The following is a 19776-nucleotide window of genomic DNA, read 5'->3' as shown; positions in this document are numbered from 1 at the left end:
CTCTTCTGAAACTGAAATCAGTTTTAAAGCAAATCCTATATTCTGCGTAGTTTTGAGACAAAACAATTATTCACCAATTTTTAGAACAATTAAGAGCTCATGTAAATTTTGTTTATACGATTTCTATGGAAAATCTGACTGACGAAATGTACATGCACCCATTTTTAACTGACACCATCTGCATAAATGATGATGATGAATAAAAGATGATTTCACATTGTTTTAATGGTTGAAACAAAATTGAGTACTTTGACCAGCAAACAGAATACCATACTTTGATGGAACAAACATTCATTGGCTCAACATCTACATATTGGCATTCTTTCAAATAATTAACTATTTATTGGTTAATTATCTTACATTTAATGGTTCATTCTTAAACATAAAGATGCGAAATTGAAAATAACAAGTTGGGTCAATATTTGGACCAAATCACCAGCAATAGGAGAGTTTTTACAGAGTTTCAGAGAGAGGATAGCCTATTTGTGCACTACAGTTTCTCCATTATACTCGGAATGGAAGCAATCTAGAAATGATGGCAAATACCCCAATAGTTTGCATCTCATTACACACCAAGCTAATTTCCTCCACGGACAGCTATTGGTTTTTTTCTCACCAATCTGCATGGAGACCATACCTGTTCACGTTTAGCTGTGCAGAATATCTCCATTTAGTACCATTGCTCAGTGTGCTAAGTCCAGACACTTTGAGAATACTTACCTATTTTTGATGATTGGTACAATCCTGGTGCTCCAGGTGAATGTAGTATCATTGAGTATCAGATCATCTTTGGACAGTGTAGCATAGTCCATTAGGAAGAGGAGGTTACTGGCTGCAATCTCAAGTCTGGTCTAAAAAAAATAGGGAAGAAAACAGGTGCTTCAAGACCCATTTACGTGATTAGGAAGAGTTTCTTCGACCCTTTGCAATCAGCTGACATAAAATGCAAAAGATGTCTGCTCATGTGTATCCCAATGGAACAAAAGAACACACTTCAAAGATGGCTGTAATTCAAAGGATCTATACAGAACTCCACTATGAGTTGTGATGGCGAAGTTCAACCTGAAATGTATAGGTTTCAGTATTGGATATTTCCGTTCTGAAACATTCAATAAGTTTCAGGTCTTAAAAACAATCAGGTCCAAGTGACACAACATTAAAACCTACATTTGTAGACACCAGGGGTGCGTTTGGGCAGTTATAATGAGAATTGGTTCAGCTATTTGTCATTGGCTGAGCATCTAGGGGATTGTAGTAATGTAGTAATCATACATGATTACTGTAACATCAAAGTCAATCAAACACTCCACCAATAACCAAAAAATGAAATAGCTTTATGTTACACCCATCAAACTGTGGTTTCCCAATACGCAATTTCGTATGATTAATGCAGTATCATGGTACTTCAGTATCGCAATTATTGATGCATCATGGGATCATTGCAGCCCAACTGCCTTGACACTACGAACACATGTAGATGGCTTTGAATGCATCAAAATCAAACACATTGCATAAGACATCATGAAAACACAAATGCACTTGAGAGCATTTTAAGTGAACTAATCATTTATCATGCAAAAAACTGAACTTATGTCGTGTCCCCCCCCCCAAAAAAAAATATGAGAAATGTCATGCCCTTGTGCAAATCAAATACCGTTATGTAGGCATTTAACAACTGTTCCGAATCCGTAATGCACCCTGAAAATGGCCTGACCATGGAGAGCTCCTTGTGATACACTGCTTTGTGAAATGAATGCACAGATGGCATGAGAGGATCACATCAAAGCATGGCTATATCATTGAAAACCACAGTGAAGTACCCACACCTAACAAAGTTGTGCACATACATATACCTTTAATTGTAGCAGTTCACCAACCCACAATCCATCCACATATTCCTGCAAGGAAACTAGTTGGTTTGTGGATTCTGACTGCTGAGTTATCTTCCTGACAATGTTGTCATACTGGGTGCAGATATCACGGTTGAACTTGTGACTGGTCATAACAATATTGGTGATCATGATGTTGGCTAGGTCATCGGCTCGAGCCATCAACCACTAGAAAATAAAAGTTATGATTGGATTTGGACATCAACATTCCTTATCATGGATTATATATTCACTATTTATGGTTGGCTAAGAATTTATTATGGTATTAGAATAGGTTTCCCCAAAGCAAAACTTGTGTCATATTTATTAGTTGATGGGGAAAAAAGAGTTTAAATTTGTTCCACAACATTGATGTGTTTCATTGTTACTTTTAATTTCAAATAAAACAAAAAGTGTACACAGTTGCCCGAGCCAGATATTCGTTTTTTCCGGGTCGGTTCGGTTTCGGGTCTGTTCGGGTCGGTTTTTGCTTGATTTTTGTCGGGTCAGGTTTGGGGAGTTCAGATCGGTTTTGGTTCGGATTATATCTATAATGTTTCGGGTCAGTTTGGCCTGGTGAACCTGACCCAATGCATAACATTAGTTTCAACAAAAGCAGAAAGTTTGCCTGAGCGTAATCTCTCAAACCATGTAACAGTGCAATACATGTCATTATAAATTAAGAAATACTTGTATGTCTGGTACGAGAAGTTGAGTTTGGATAAGATTAACTAAAAACAAAGCAAGAGTGGACAGAAGATGTCTTAAATATATTTAGAACTTGGAGTTGTTTGGGGGGGGGGGTTTTGGTTGTTTTTTTTTTCTTCGGTAAAAAGAAGTTACAAAAAGTTGAGGTTTCTTTTATTTATTGTGCTCCCCCAATTTAAAGGTCTGAAGCATTTAGGAATACATCTGGATGCTAACTTACACTATTAATGTTATTACAGTCCAGCATGAAAACGTGCATTGGCACATAGACAGGCAAAGATGCAATCTCTTTGGCCATCGCTTTGAGTTTCTCTATCTCTCGGACATATTCTCGCAAATGCTGCTCTCGACCGACAAACTTCTCCACTCTAACATCTGATTCACTGCTCAGGAGGTAAGCATAGGGCTTGTAGACTGACTTGTACCTGGTGACAGGAAGGAAGATGGACTCTAGGCATTATAGAACTGTCTGGTGTGTAGAAGTGACTGTATCTTCAATGGCTATGCATCATTTCTAATATAATGACTGAAGTCCCAAAATGAAAACGTATACACCTACAATGTGAGAACATTCATACATTACATGAAAAATGTGAGAATTCATAGCACTGGCTATTAAGTTAAATGGACACCGGGTTTGAATTCCCTGATGAAGTGTCGTCAACTGAAATTCATTTCACCACACAAGCCCAACAAACTCAGCATTGTAGAAACGGATGTAGATGTCATTTTGAATGATTCTATTAAACCCTTAACTTCAATGCGTGCACTAATTGATTAACGATGTTCACATAAGGTATCAAGATTGTGTCATATTATACAGAGACAAAATTCCACATTTCTGTGTATTTATGTATTGGATTGTACATTCCAGGAGAAAGCAATTAACAGAGGTGCTGCTACACAGTATTGACTGCTGGAACACTTCCATGGTCATAACCACCATTCTCATTGTTACTGACCTTATTATCATTGTCATCAATGTTGTTATAATGTACATTATCTCCCTTGACTCACCTGTTGGGTCCATGGCTATTGCTCATCACCAACTTCTGGATCCGCCTCTTGGCAATCTCAACAAGCTCCTCCCCTTCCCTGACTGTGCTAATGCTCCTCCCAACCAGATTATTAACCTTCTCAAACAGGGCAGTTTCCACCCTGGGCAGTCCCTGTGAACTCCGGACCATGACATAGATGGCTTCATGAAAGAGTTGTGTTGTGCCATCAAAGGAAGGGCTGAAGTTACAGATGTCATCCATGCTGGGTCCCTATTAAGTGAATACATTAGAATACAGTGCATAAGCTGACAAGAAAGCAGGAATGGCTCCTTGAATAGGTGTTACAATTAGTTGTATGGCAGGACTTAGCTAGTTAACTGCAATAAATTGGTTGCACGAAAGAAAAAACATTGAATGCCCACAAAGATACCAAAATATGACAATATCCTTCTACAAATTGATTTGTTCAAACTGTCACCGAGTCAGAGACAGTATGTAACTTATCGGAGGTTGGTAACCAGAACTTTACAATAAAAAGGAACATGATGTCACAAGAAACACTCTGAAGCTCTTAATTAAAAACATGAAAAGGATTTCAGGCTTAGTATCATTAATAACTTCAGAAATTGCTTTGCGCCTTAAACATGAATCACAAAAAGAAATACTGAGATGTAAGTGTTCCTAAATGGAACCAGATGCTGTTTCAAATCGCTGTCAAGGGTGTTTAAAATGTAAAACAAAGGGATGACAGTTTATGGGAAATATTTATCCACTTTGATAGCTTGTTTGGAAATAAAAAAAATCTTTGCCAAATGTATGTACATGTATGTCATGGTTTATTAGCATGCATACAATAGTTTTTGCTCCGTCTTCAACACGACTCTTTTGACTATTGAAATAATGCCTATACACCAAGCAATATAATTTCAATATAATTTGCAGGCATTTGAACCCAGGCTGTTTCCAAAATTTGTTAAATGACATTCACCTGACATACAAAAATGTAAAACCTCAGTCTCTATGTTACTATGTCACAATGTTGTGCTCCTTTATCAGTTTTAAACAATTTCCTGGATCAAACTTATTTCGTAATTTTAAATTCAAAGGTAAAGTGAGACTCTGGCCACAAGTGCCTGTTTTTTTTTGGCATAGGTGTTAAAAATAGGAAACAGTGATCAAATTTCAGTGATCAAGTTTATCAAAACTTTGGCTTTACTGATTAAGTAAATTTTAGTCTCTTTTGTTTTTGTTACAAACATGCTGATGTTAATTTCCATCGGTAGAAAAAAGGTCTATTCAGACATTGCCTACGTCACAATATAAATATAGGAATTCCTCTGAAAACATACCATGAAGACTGTAAATGGTTGAGGTAATACAGGTAATCTCAATGATGTCTGCTTGTATTCCCCTTCGTAGTTATTGCCGTCGCTATACTGCTCCAACCACTCACAGAGATCAAATACAGACTTCTTAACACCATCTCGGAGACATACAGACATCAGGGTAGCCACTGAGGAGAAGAAGTGATCCATGTGGTCCATCCGAACATCCTGATGTAAGACAAGGACATTGCTTGTATTTGATTGATTGAATTATGGATTCGGGTTTCAGGTCTCAGGTGTATTTCCATAATATTACAAAGCTAGTAAACTTCAAGGAAAACATAAACGGTACTTAGATTAATAACATAGGGAGTCCAGACTGATTGAATAAAAGAATACATGGAGTCACAGGTTGGATGACTGACTGACTGACTAAACTGATGATTCAATTAACCAAGTAAGAGTTGATTACATGTAGCTGATGAATTGAACTGACTGATTGCTTGCCTGATTTAACTCATGATTTCCTGAATGACAATTTAACGATTGATTGATTAATTGATTAATTGATCAATCTTCTGACTGATTGATCAAAATGGATCAGACATGGGAATGCAAAATCTCAAAACAAGTCTGAAAACTGAATAAGGTCAAGAAACTCCAGAAATCTGTTGGTTTCAGCAACAACAATTTTATGTGACATACATAAAATTCATTTCAGTGAATATTTATTTCAATCAAACCAACACTCCTAATTGCAAAGAAACATGTAAAAATGTTACCAAATTGCACCACAATGGTCTATATATGTACATTTGAAATCACTTGTTTCCTTATCACGTTGTGCAAAGTAAACTCTACTTTTGCAAGTATAACGATGCATGCGCGTCTTTATGACTAGCCTTTATTCAAGACGCAGGTTTGCACAGTGATTCCTTGTAGACGTGCAATTACGCCTGTAAAACATCCTTTCAAACACAGCAGTTCGGTACTAAACTGGATGTCACTGAATGTCATATCTTTGCATATCCAATTTTAAATGTAGCTTAACAATGTTAAGTTTTCAAAAATAAATTCCTGAATTCAGCAATAAAAATACAAAACCTCATACTTCAAATGCTTTTGGTTAAATAAGTAGTTAGAAGTATTTTTTCATAGGATTGCAACGGTTTTTCATAATTATTTCAGGGGGTTCGATGGACATTAGCTATTAAACAAGGTGATCCACGGATCGCAAGTGTCGCCTTTTTTCGTGGTCGACCCCCCCTATGTTTTGTGTTCTTCAAAAAAGTAAACATTTTCAAATATTTTAACGACCTCAAATGACCCGACATGACCTTTGACCTCAAATTTCGGAGAGCTGTAATGAACCCCCACCCAAGGATCACTCCATCCGAGTGACATTAAAATCCAACCAATTCTGTAGACTAAGAAACATTTGAAGCATATTTGCACACGACTTCTAATGACCCCGACATGACCTTTGACCTCGATAATCCGATGAAGAATTGTGTCTTCCCACCCAAGGGTCACTACATCCAAGTTATACACTTTTTTTCAAAAACCTAAACCTTAACACACGGTTGACCGTTTCAGCGGATGGGAGTTCTGGCCCTTTTTCTAAAGATTTCACTTGTGGGGTTACCATTCCCTTTGTAGAAGTACCCACAAGTAGCTCTGGTGTGTACTAAATATGTAGGGTCGTACACACCAGAGCTACTTGGGGGGTCCTTGTACAAAGGCAACAGTAACCCACAAGTAAAATCTTTAGAAAAAGGGATAAAAGGACAACAATGTTCCTACCCCAGAACTCCCATCCACTGGAACGATAGGATTGTACTTTTTCACTGATCCAACTCTATGAATAGACATTCGCTTCGCCTCTGTTTGGATCTTAGCGCAGCTTTTTTCACCACTTGAGGACGGATTCTCAGCAGAGCTGCCCACAGCCGATTCTGATAGAACACATGTAGCATACAACTACTGAATGTTTGTGAGTGCAAGGATAAGACTGATTTCTGTCACTGAGTAAAATGATTCTTTTTAGTGCTCGAATGTAAAACATTCATTATTTGTTTTATACTACACCTGAATAATCCTTGACATCTGATTGGTCAGAGCTGCCAAAAGTGTGACCATTCAATGGACCTTCCATTTTATACCGCCATAAATCATGGAATTTGTTTTGCCAGTACGTTTTTAAATGAGAGGAAAATGGAGATTGTTAAGTTTCAGTAAAGAGGGAAACAAATGTTTCATAAGCAGGATCAGCTTGCTGGTAATCAAAAATGTTACTCCAGTCCATAGCTTTGATATCTAGCATAAAAGCGCCAATGGTGTTGCTATTAATATCCCTTGTTGTGTATGTCACTGGAGTACGCTTCGAAGACAGGAAAACAGAGGGAGTAATTTGAAATACAGGTAACTGATTCGAGAAGTCAACATTAAGAATACCTACCGAGATAACAGAATCATTGTTAAAAAGTACCGGGGTATGTTATCAATAAGAATGCCACTAATTGGGGCGATACGAGTGGGCTGGTCAATCAAAGGGCAGAAGCCATGAATAAAATGTGTTTACACAGTCGTCTGTAGGTCGATGATCAGAGCATTTCAATAAATCACGGTTAAAATCGCCTATCCAATAGCACAGCTTCTTTTCTTTAGAAATGGCATTCAGACACAAATCCAAATGACGTAAGAAGCTATCAGATTGAATACCAGGAGCCCTGTAGACATTTCCTACAATTAAATCACAGGCGTGTTCAGGTGCAATTTCAATGAATTAAACACACATTCATAATCATCTGAAGATGGCATTAGATCATTACGGACATTGACATTCAGAGATTTATGACTGCACATAGCTGCTCCTCCTCCGCTTTTTGATGAGCAGCTATATTCATTTCTGACAAAAGAATATTGCCAATGTTGGATTATGTATCTACATATATATATTGATAGAAAGAGTCAAAGATTGTTATGGATTGCAGTCTGGACACCAGATGTGGAACTTTGTTTTTGGTCTAACCTCATCATTGGGCATCCATCGCTCTATCTCATCCTGGTTGCTGCGAATTATAGATGAACATTCCAGCACCCACTCATTGAGTAGAGTCTGTCTTCCTTTCAGACTAGAGGCCTTAACATGTGCTAGGAATGCATCCATGGTTAGAGGCATCACCTCCTTGAGACCTGGGATATCAATCAACCTGAAACTAGAGTACCTGCAAGGGAGAAACCAATAAATAGAGTTCTCCTTAGTCACCAAACCTGTAGCAGCATGGTATAAACATGTAATGAACAGGAAGATAGCAACAGCAAAATAGCACTGCAATCTAAATTTGAGTCTTTTTAAAATGTCTTTAATTCATTTTGGAAGAAAGTGATGTAATTACGTGACGAAATAAAATGCTGCACAGTTATGTGGAGCTACTAAGGGGAAGGAGTTTATCACGGCAATAAATAAGACAACATGAACTAAGTATTTTTTATACTAAATGTAGGTTTTGCCCTTGACTGATACATGCAGCGTTGTCTGAGAGCTTATGAGCAGGCTTGCTAAGGTGGACTCAAACCAACACCATTGTGCTGAGCAGGGATGTAGTCCAGTCCATCACAAGTCCAGTCACAAGTAATTCATGGGTCCATTCACAAGTTTAGTCACAGGTAACAGAGGATGAACAATAACAAAGGAATGTTATTGCCAAAGCTCATTCTGAGTAAGTTGTGAGTTGAATTGGGACTGGAGGATTTGTGCTGGACTTGCAGCACCACTGATGTTGACTAGGTCAGTGGTGTATCCAGAGCCCCCCCCCCTCCCCCCCCCCCCCCCGCGGATTTTTTTTGAAATAATTTTTTTTTCATACTTTTTTCATAAGTATTTCCATAAACAGTATTACGAGAGTTCTCACATCAACCCAAAAATGAAAACCACTTCAAAAACCATAACAATGGGCCGTGAAAATCGGCATAGATTTTCCAGTATGCACAATAATAGTCAGTTTTGAAGAGTGCCCCCATTTGGAAGATACATACATTTTGGCGCGGATGTGCCGTTGCCCCCCCCCCCCCCCCACCCCCACACCCAACATAAAAGCTGGATACGCTACTGGACTAGGCTATGTTATAAACCATTTGATTAGGAGCTTGCTAGGATTGGTGGTCTATCTGAAGATGATAAAACATTAGTATTGCAATCAATATCTCTTGGGGATTTAAGTAGGGTAGCTATAAACTCCAGCAAGCAAGTGGTTGGGATGTACAATGTATGCACCAATAATCAGGAGATTGTGGGTTTTGAAGGGTAAAACAAAGCTTATAATAGGTAAACAACTCTTCACAAGTCTTTGAAATATTGGTGTTGGTTTACAACATGTAATAATTATATAATGTTGGATGGCTTTGAGGAGAATACAAAAATATATTGCACGAGCAATAACAATTTGCACGAGTCCCAGACAAGTGCAATGTCGTTGTAGCAAGTGCAATATATTCTTGTATCCCACTAAAAGCCATCCAATATTATTATTATATTATATTGATATCAGGCTGACTAGATTCAAAAGAAAGAAATTTCATGACGCTGTCTTATAATAATCGCTGACTGCTTTCCTCACTTTCACATTAATGATAATTTAGAACTTGAACAAAATATCCACAAGCATTATGCCAAAAAAAAACTTCAGCTTCCTGTTACCCGACCAACCCTATTTTTAGGCTGCAACCCTAAAAATTTTATCGGCAAGTAAAAAAAAATAATAAAAATAAATCAATGAACAAATAAAAAAAATCCTGATGTCTTTTCTGTCTTCACAAAACACCTCTCAACAACCGTTTTGCCTAAAAAATGCTTGTATTTATTTGTTTGCCTACTTGCGCTCTTTTTTGGTTTTTACAAGTTCGCTTCGCGATGCGATAACTAGTTCGCAATTCGATGTTGCGGTGACAATATGAAACATGTGTGTTATAAATGCTGAATGCAGCGATGACTGGTTCCCGCCGCGCTGCGCACTGAAAGGCTAGAGAAGGCATGATGGAAATGCAGTTACCAGTCTATGCATGGGCCGGCCGCAGTGTACTGCAGTTGCAGGCCGCATCAGACATCATAAAATTGCGAAGAAAACACCAATGGAAAAAAGAAAACAATTGGCAAGTTAATTCACAGAACTTGATCTCTCTTGTCTGTGTATGTATTTTCCGTGTTGATGAATTTATTTCAAGGTCGTACTACTCGTATTTGAGTGATACGATGCAGCGTGTTTCCCCGAAATTTCCTACCGTAAAAACGAGATTATTTGCCCGCCACACACAGTGCATCACGCACGCTTTACCGAGCGATTTACGGACAGCATTGGCCAGTTTCCCGTCATGACTAGCGTTGTGCATATGGTGTGCACGACCTGAATTTTCCATTATTTTAAAGAATTATCGACCGGAAATATTTTGACAATAATTAAGGTAAGTTTTATCACTTTTTATGGCACTTTTTTGCACAGCTTTCGTAGTGCAATGGAAATAGTTCAGGCTGAAATTCGCATATAATTGAATACCCCATTCAATCAGCACAAAATTTTTTTTGAGAGGCATGTAATCGGAAGCAGATTTTTTTTTTTTGGCCTTAGCTTTTCCAGCGTCTCAAAATTTGTCAGTAGATTCTTCTTGGCCAGATGTGTTAGCAGAATATTTACTGTCACCTTGGTTGCATGTACCATGCACTAATCTCTGTTGACTGGTTGCAAACTGTGAGTTTCTACGGGCTTGATTGAGCGGGAATCAGCGAAATGCACGTTGATACCATAAATGCCCGAATGGCATGTACTTTTTCTGCAAGTATACAATAGGCAGGCGCGGACACTCAGGAATTTTGTGCATCGGCTTGTCTAGCTCCCAGACCTATATTCTTGAAACTCAATGGTTCTTGAGTCTGGAGTGCATGCTGAAAAGCAACACATAGCAACCAATAAATGGTGTGCAAATAAATGAAAACAAGGTATGTTTTCATCGGATGACATCACTCCGCCCTCAACCAATACACTGATTTATTTTTACTACTTCGAAGCCTGATATAAATAATAATATAAAATATGATACAATGGCCTTCGGTCTTGTCCATGTTTGGACTAGTGTGCTCCCATCATCATCAGCACCCTTGAGAGGGAGACTAGTCACTAGTCACTGTCAAACCTAGCTCTTTTGTTTAATTAGACACTATAGAAATTGCCTAAAGGTCTAGAGAAAAACTCTTTACAAATCCTACTGGCTTAAATTTCATGTAGCACATAAATTATCTCTCAAGATTTTTAAGGTGATAAATCTAAGACTCTAACCCAGTGATTTGGCAATATGCCTTGAAATTCCCACTTACCAAGTGTTCACTCTTTGAGTGCTTCACTCTGATATTTCCAGACACCAACCAGGCTGTCCCTGGCGTTTATTTTCACAACTCTTCAGCACTACATCAATTAGTATTGAAACTCTTGATCTATTTGAGAAATTCTATTTTCCCTTCATGATGATGCTTTGACTAATTGAATCTAATACAACAAACTTTTATATTATAAAAACATTTGTAAATATGTTTGCCAAATGTTTTTAAGAAAGTCCCCATCCAGGATAATTTGTCTGCAATTTTGAGGCTAGATTATAATTTTCATGACAATGTCCAGTTTTCCCCAGGTCTTTCCAAGACAGTTTAATTTGAAAATTTACAATTATTCAAGATTGTTGATGTGAAAGACCTAAGTATCAGGATGCCTGATATGATGCAAGCTACTGACGAACCTTAAAAAATACGATACTATTGAGCTCACTTTGTTTCCCAAAGATAGAGAATACTGGTCATGACAGGGTGGGTGATGTACAGCTGTGTTGCCATGTAATTCTTTGCTTCCAGCACAGCCTGTTGCCATGGAAACCATAACCGGCCAGCAGAGTGACTAAGTTTTTCTGGTAGTGGGATTCCAAGTCTTTCTCTTTCCTCAGAGTCTTTCAGGATATAATCCATGATAGCCTGACGTATACTGCTGGTGTAACAGGACTGTACCTCCTATGCAACAAAATTAACATCGAAGCAAAGGTTTTATGTTATAATTGTCCTGGGTCATTCCGTGCCATTTCAATGGGCCACGACACCATATGTCACAGATTTTGTTCAAACTTGGTGGCAAGATTCTGTTAGTTGTTCTATAGATGAGGTCCAAACCAAAAATTCAATTTGCTTTCCGTTGAACGGCAGCACAAAGTTCAATGAACTTTGCCAAAAACGGGGCATCTGACTGGCCCATAAACTAAATCGCTGTCTTTAAGGACCCATATCTTGAGAACAACTAACAGAAGCTTTCCACCAAGTTCGAACAAAATCTGTGACATATGGTGCCATGGCCCATTGAAATGGCATGGAATGACCCTCCTTTAAATATTTCTCCATGGCATTAACTGTTATGAAGTGTCAGCATCTTCATGCTGTCTTGCTTGTGTTTGTCTGATATCCTTTAGTGTACAATCATTATTCACCTTAATTTTATGTGTATGGGTCTTTCCATTATGACCTCAACCAGGCTTCTCATGGTGAACGACTCAGATTTGTCTTAAAAACATTCCAGAAGTATCATACTATGTATGATGAACGAGCAACTACCATTAGTCAACCAGTGGTTGATTTGTGATGTACATGTAGCTTATGGCGGTGTACTAAAAGTAACATACCAACACCTCTTAAGAAATTGAACATTGGTTGCTCATCACCAAAAGTGTCCCAGTAGTTTCCTGGCTTGTCACTCTAAATTACTGACATTTATCAAACTCAATATGAGTAAACTCTTCACTGTATTTTTGTTTGGGTGTTTGCTGGGTTGCTTGTTTGTTATTTTTTGTTTGTTAAATACATGTTGACTTCCAAGAAGTACCTGTTGATTACCAAGTCTGGTTGAATTTAACAGATTTTTTTCCTGGAAAATTAGAGATGTTATTTAAGAGAAAATAAACTGTTTTCTATAAGCAACTTACATCTGTGACCTCCTTGAGACAGGGTGCGAGATGCTCTACTTTGAGCTTCTTTGGGATGAATTGATGAATACCCCTCATACATTCCTTGCTTAGTGGTGCTATCATGGAGGGACTAATAGCATCCTTGATCAAAGTGAAATACCTGCAAACAAAACATTTCCAAAACTGAGAAGTTTGCTACACATGTCATGTCTTGTTTACTTTGTCTATTCAAGTGCCAGGAAGTCCAGCTTGTATTTTTGTCTGTTTTTAAGTGTTAATATGCTGTCTAACATGGACAACTGCAACAAAAATAATTACACAAAAACTAATAAACTATTGGTTAAAGGGAAAATACAACATTTGCAAACATCAAAAAATAAAACTACCAAATCATTTTGAAATACCTTGCTGGACTGTTAGTGAATGACAGTGTAAAGCATCCTGTAAAATCATGGCACCTGGTATACTGTCATTTTCAAGAAAAGTGGTATTTTTGTATCAATTTCCAACGCTGATCGGCCGATCAGCGTTGGAAAAAACTGGCTTTTTTTCAAATACTGGCCCCAGTTGACCATCGCACTTGTTTGCAATCGATTACACACCTATGAACGGGTACAAGCCAGCTAGACTGGTTCCCTGACCTTACAATTCCCCAATGTATGTAAACTGCTCTGTTTCTTCTTAAATGGAGTCAGGGAACCAGACTACAGGAAAATGATTGTTTTTCTTGGTTTTTATAGCATTTTTGAACCCAAAACCTCAAAAAAGTCAGTGTAACTATATTTGCTATATATTTCCAACCCCCCAATTCCATTAATTTCTGAAAATTACAGCAAAAGCAAATGATGTATATTCCCTTTAAACAAAAATAATTACACACAAACTAATAAACTGTTGGTTTTGTGGCTTGTTAGACTTGTTTCTGAAATTTTAAATGCGAATTTTGAAAATTTGGCAAGGATAAATAGTTATCACAAACATTTTTCAATCTTAATTATGTGAAAGCTGTCACTCATCGGTCTTATATTAAAAACAAAATGTCCTGAATGCAGAGTGTTGTCAGTTTGTTTTGTATTTGAATAATTATGATTTCATGTATTTCTCAAGGAGCCAGGTATCTGTCTTTGCTTATGCCTCGAACCACCATTCACCATCTTCTGTAAATTTTAGGTTTTAGGTTTTCATTGTAGTGCATGCAAAAAACAACAATCAAACCTAAAGAAAAAAAGGAAACTAGAACCTTTTACAAACCCGTTTGTAAACCTGTTTGTAAGCATGAAAACATCTGAGTGATTTTGGGATTACCTTGGTTGATCTTGTTCTTCTGGTGTGGCAGGCCTGGTCAGGCCATGGGTGGAAGTAGTGTAGGGTGGGAATACTACTTGTAAGACAACTTGCGTAGCTTCATCATGGTCTCGTTGGGTGTGGCTTGGTGACTTGGGAAGGGCGTGGCCATTTACAAGCCTTGTTGGGGTGTCTAGAATAAAGACATTTCAAACATCAAATTAGAATTTCTTTACAAACACAATAGTAAATTTATGTCATTCAAATTGGTGAATATTATATATTAATTTATTTGCTCATGTGGAGTAAATCTGAAACATAGTAGCTTTTCAAGCAGACACTTACCATTATGCTGTTCTGAGTTGACTAGATTGATTGGTGGAATAATATGAGGGGCTGATCCAAGACCTGACGGTGGTGTACCCTGAATACTGTTGAAGCTTCCCCTTCCACTATCCATAGGAATGCTGACTAAATGGTCTGGTCCTGTTCCTGCTGATGAAGCCCCTTCATCCCTTCCATTTAATGGTACACTCCGATCAATACTGACAACTGACTGTCTAGGACTGACAGGTGGGGTCGGACCATTGATAGGAGGGAGAGGTTGAGAGGAGGAGATGGCAGAGTGAGTTGTCTTGGCACTTGTTGGCCGGGGGCTCCATGGATCAGTTTGCCTGTGTCTTGGTGACTCCCTAGGACTGCTGAAAGATTCAATACAAGCACAATTGACTTCAGTCTCTTACAAATGAGAATTCATTATTAACTCTTGTAAATCAGGAACTTGTTAACCTTTTAGTGACCACAAGTTTCTCAATGTTTGTCTTCTATGCCTAGGGTATTTTTAATCGACAAAACACCTGTAACTTTATTTTCATGTGGAAAAAGACAAAACAACATACTTGAAATGAAATATTTTGGGGATCTCAACAGCCACTATGAACATTTTAGTTCTGGCTACTTTTGGCCAATGCAGTCACTTCCTTTTCACTAAAGAGTTAAAAGCCAAGGGTATAACAGATACTTTGTGAAGATTTATATATCCAAATTTTTTTCATTCCCAAAATTACAAACACAAATGAGACCTATGAAATCCACAACCAACATTTTAACCCTTTCGCTCCATTAAGGCAACAAACAAATACTATTGCAATATCCATATTGCTTGCATCATTGGCAAAAGAGAGCTTCAGGTGCATGCCTTCTCAGTGATTTTAAGCACCATTTTAAGCACCCTTAAGCACTGTCCGCACTGGACTGTTTTTGATAAAGCTTACCGAGACTGTGGATACTTTTCTCATTTTAAGTCCAGTGCGGACAGCCTGGGACGTTTTCCTCTCAGAACCCGTTCCCACTTGATCCACCAATTGGGGATCTGATCCACCTTTTGCCAAATTGCCGGATCAGATCCCCCAATTGGTGGATCAGATTCGGCAATTGTGTGTAGTGGGAATGCTAACCAGGATCCAATCCACCTTTCTTGATCCACCTCTGGACCAGGATACAGATCCCCCAATTGGTGGATCAGATTCGGCAATTGTGTGTAGTGGGAACGCTAACCAGGATCCAATCCACCTTTCTTGATCCACCTCTGGACCAGGATACAGATCCCCCAATTGGTGGATCATCAGATCCGGCAATTGGCGGATCACGATCAAATGGGAACGCAATAGGTGGATCTGATGCGGCAATTTGACCTGTCAACATCCGCCTGCTGCACGAGTGGCGCGAAAATGTTGCGGTCTTATGAACGAAGAAACACGTTTTTAGGCATGTAGCTCATGTGAAAATTTGCAATGTGCAAAATATGCACAATAAACAACCGCTGAACTACGGGCTAGCACCGCGAATGCACGATGCATGCATGCATGCAGCGCACGTAGCTTATCCTAAAAGTAAACTACGCCAGGCCTTTTACAATTTTCGTTGTGTATTCATCAATTTCTAAACCTTTTTCATTTGTGAAATTTTACTCATGTTTCCATCCATAAATTACTTTGTGTTAGTGTAAAGCCCGCACTCATTAAAACACGTTACTTTGGCACAGAATCATGGAAAAGCTTACGAGAATGCGATGAGAATACAGCCGATAACGCGGTACGAACTGAGGTGACAAATCTCTAGTACTGATTATAGAAGATTGAAAAATGACGTCGTAGTACATCATGTGACCATTTTTAACCAATGATAAGCTTCAGAACCAGGGAATCCCTTATTGATGCATTGGTTTCTGCCGCGCGAATGTGGCGTCGCACAATAAGCGGTGCTGTTCGATTTCACCAATTAATTCATGCACGGATCCTCTATACGGATCCGTGATTTATGTCGGTGAATTTGCGTAAGTTATGTCGGTGAATTTTGATATCACTGCTTGAAAATTGACCTGTCATAGCATGCAACACTTTCGGACTAGACATTTCCGTTCAAAAAGGTGGATCAAGCATAAGTGGGAACGCGACTTGCAGTTTCGTTGGGAACGCAGTGTCAGTTACTTTTCCTCTCAGTTGCTTTTATGGGCGCAGGGAGGTGTGCCCATAGTGTCGAGTAATAAAATAGTTAACTAACAAATAACCTACATTTTTTCAGCAAAGAGTAAAAATCCTCTAACACATTGTGCCTTCATGTTTGTCTGTTTTTGCCATTTGCAGCAAAGATGGCAAATATTTGTCATGGTGCTTAGTGGCAGTGACAACATATTCCCCAAGAGTTGCTCTTCACAAATGTTTACTTTTAGGACCCTCTGGGCAGGCTTACTAGAGGTGCTCCTTCTGTGATATTTAGAGGTGCTAGAGGGGGTAAACCTCTCCTCTGTGTCCCTATGAATAGGCCCTCCTTGATAATATCAGCCTTCCCAATCTGCATATAACGGTTTCATGGTTGATGGCTCTATAAGCCTTTTCACTATTTCAATTGCGTGTGGACACATCAGATCCAATCAAGTCTATATGGGGGATGGGGTAACCGAATCCACATTTTACTGAAACAAAAGTTTCCATCTTCTAATCAAAAAGAAGATGAAAACTTTTGTTCACACAAAAGTTGGAGCATACAAAACATCTTTAAAATCTTTAACCATGGATTTCATTGGTACCCCGCTAAGAATTTGCACGGTGTGGCGAACTGTTTCTCTCTCAAAACTAAATCGTTGAATCTGATGTGCACATGTGTACTGAAATTGCAAAAATGCTTATTACTAATTCAATGGTACTGATGATCAATTCCAATACAGATAAGTATGTCAATTAACAGCAAAATACAATGTTCAGCAGTACAGACTCTAAAGATTCAGGAATTAAAAATGGAAACATGCATTGTCAGCCTTGTTATTACTTGGGTCAATATTGGTCAAGACCCCCGTTGGTTTGTCACACAGCTGGCCAGGAGGTGAGGAAGAAAATTTGACCATTGGTGACCTCTTAAATAATAGGAGGGTTAGCTAAAGACTACTAACACCGCGTTCCCACTTGAATTGGGAAAAGGTGGATCAAGATCCTGCATTTTGGTGTGATCGTTATCTTACCGCAACGAAACCGCAAGACGCGTTCCCACTTATGCTTGATCCACCTTTTCGTACGGAAATGTCGGGTCCGAAAGGTCACTGAGTTCGGAATTACGCGCGCTCTGTGGGAGTGCCATTGTTGCATGGTTGCGTGCTAGACCAGGATGGGTCAGTTTTCAAACAGCACTATCAGAATTCACCGACAAAAATTACGCGAATTCACCAACATAAATCACGGATCCGTAGAGGACCCGTGCGTGCATAAATTAACAGGTGAAATCCAACATATCAGAGCCGCTCATTGTGTGACATCACGGCAGAAACCAATGCATCGATGAGGGATTCCCTGGTTCTGAAGCTTCTCATCGGTTAGAAACGGTCACATGATGTACTACGACATCATTTCAAATTTTCTATAATCAATACTTCAGATTTGTCACCTCAGTACGTACCGCGTTATCGGCACTATTCTCATCGCATACTCGTAAGCTTTTCCATGATTCTGTGCCAAAGTGAAGTCTTTTGGTGAGTGCGGACTCAGAGCCATTTATGGATGGAAAAATAAGTAAAATTTCACCAATGAAAAAAGGTTTAGTAATGGACGAGCACGCAACAAAAATAAGGCCTAGTGTAGTTTTAGGATACCACGTGCGCTTTTGCATGCGCGGTGCTAGCCCGTAGTTCAGCGGTTGTTTATTGTGCATGTTGTATACGCTGGAAATGTTCACATGAGCTACACGCCTTAAAACGTGTTTCTTCGTTCATGAGACCGCAACATTTTCGCGCCACTCGTGCACCGGGCGGATGTTAACAGGTCAAATTGCCGGATCAGATCCACCTTTTGCGTTCCCATCTGATCGTGATCCGGCAATTGCCGGATCTGATCCACCAATTGGGGGATCTGTATCCTGGTCCAGAGGTGGATCAGAAAAGGTGGATCTGATCCTGATCCACCTTATAACGGTTAGCGTTCCCACTACACACAATTGCCGGATCTGATCCACCAATTGGGGGATCTGATCCGGCAATTTGGCAAAAGGTGGATCAGATCCCCCAATTGGTGGATCAAGTGGGAACGGGGTCTAAGACTCATGTACTACACATTTATACAACATGTCATTGGACAACCTCAAAATATTCATTTTAGTAGACTGCATTTATCTGACAAATTTCGCAAAAATTGATATTCACATTGATGTTCAAATGTTCCATGGAGTTCAAAGCATTTTATCTACATGTACATCATGTCTAAAAAAAGAAGCAGGCAAACAACACTTTTTTTTGAGGAAACTAAATCCTTTTTTTTATCAAAACATACCATGAAATGATAGAATGTTTCTTCACCCTTGACAGGATTTTTGTGATTTGGACCTTTTGTTTTAAAGTTACAGCAAAGCCTGCAAAGACAAAGAGTGTCAAAATCTGTTTAGGCCACTTTTCAGATTATCTGGTATCTAATCAAAGGAAAATGTGAATGCCTTTCATTAGATACCCCGGTACCAGATTATTTGAAGAAGGGCCCAACTTGGAATTCAAGTCCTTTCGTTTAATTCTGTATCTCTGGACTGGGGTCTCAAAATGAGATGGGCCAAAGAGTATTGTGTAGAATATTTATTACAAAAGATTCTACAGATTCGTTTTGCAAAAAGAGAGTGCTTTTAAAGTATTTTTAGTATTTATGGGTTGACTGCTACACTCTTTAGTGACACACACCGTACATGTTCTTCTAAACAAACCATGTAAACAAACCATGCTGTCACTGCATTTGCCCTAGAGTAAGCACACACTTTGAACCAATTGTCTATTTAAGTTGACTTCGCCCCTTGGGCTTTGAGCCATAAATAGAATAACACCCTTCACAGTCTTCTCCCTGAAGTAAGACTCAATATTGACAAATCCTGGCCTTCATGAATTACTAACTCCCAAGTGAAGCTTATAGTGGGAAAGGGATTAAATCACACAGAGTGGGGGAACTTCTCCACTGTAGTATGGGACGGATGGTAGAGTTTGAGCTATAGTTACTTGGTTCATGCAGGAAGGGTTGATAAGACTGGGAGCATTTACTAAGATGGTCAATGGGAAAGGAAATGGAAGGGGCAGCTCAATCT

At 38.9% G+C, this 19776-nt stretch overlaps 1 protein-coding gene across 15 annotated transcripts in view; it reads right to left on the bottom strand.

Annotated features, from left to right (window-relative positions):
* The window catches only part of LOC119741854 (dynein heavy chain 3, axonemal-like), a 146206-nt gene that overhangs the window by 90063 nt on the left and 36367 nt on the right, over positions 1-19776 (bottom strand). For all 15 annotated transcript variants that reach the window (XM_038217770.1, XM_038217780.1, XM_038217843.1 and 12 more), the window contains exons 5-14: positions 14518-14873; positions 14194-14365; positions 12907-13048; positions 11712-11947; positions 7931-8126; positions 4924-5127; positions 3594-3844; positions 2797-3001; positions 1854-2057; positions 721-851 (exon numbers count right to left, since the gene is read on the bottom strand). In XM_038217770.1, coding sequence (XP_038073698.1) covers positions 721-851; positions 1854-2057; positions 2797-3001; positions 3594-3844; positions 4924-5127; positions 7931-8126; positions 11712-11947; positions 12907-13048; positions 14194-14365; positions 14518-14873 — 2097 coding nt within the window. The remainder of the gene's footprint in view (positions 1-720; positions 852-1853; positions 2058-2796; positions 3002-3593; positions 3845-4923; positions 5128-7930; positions 8127-11711; positions 11948-12906; positions 13049-14193; positions 14366-14517; positions 14874-19776) is intronic.

The sequence above is a fragment of the Patiria miniata genome, unplaced genomic scaffold, assembly GCF_015706575.1.
Source record: "Patiria miniata isolate m_02_andy unplaced genomic scaffold, ASM1570657v1 HiC_scaffold_11, whole genome shotgun sequence".
NCBI lineage: Eukaryota > Metazoa > Echinodermata > Asteroidea > Valvatida > Asterinidae > Patiria > Patiria miniata.
The sequence above is the reverse complement of the archived record's forward strand: the minus strand, read 5'-3'. Positions and strand labels throughout refer to the sequence as shown.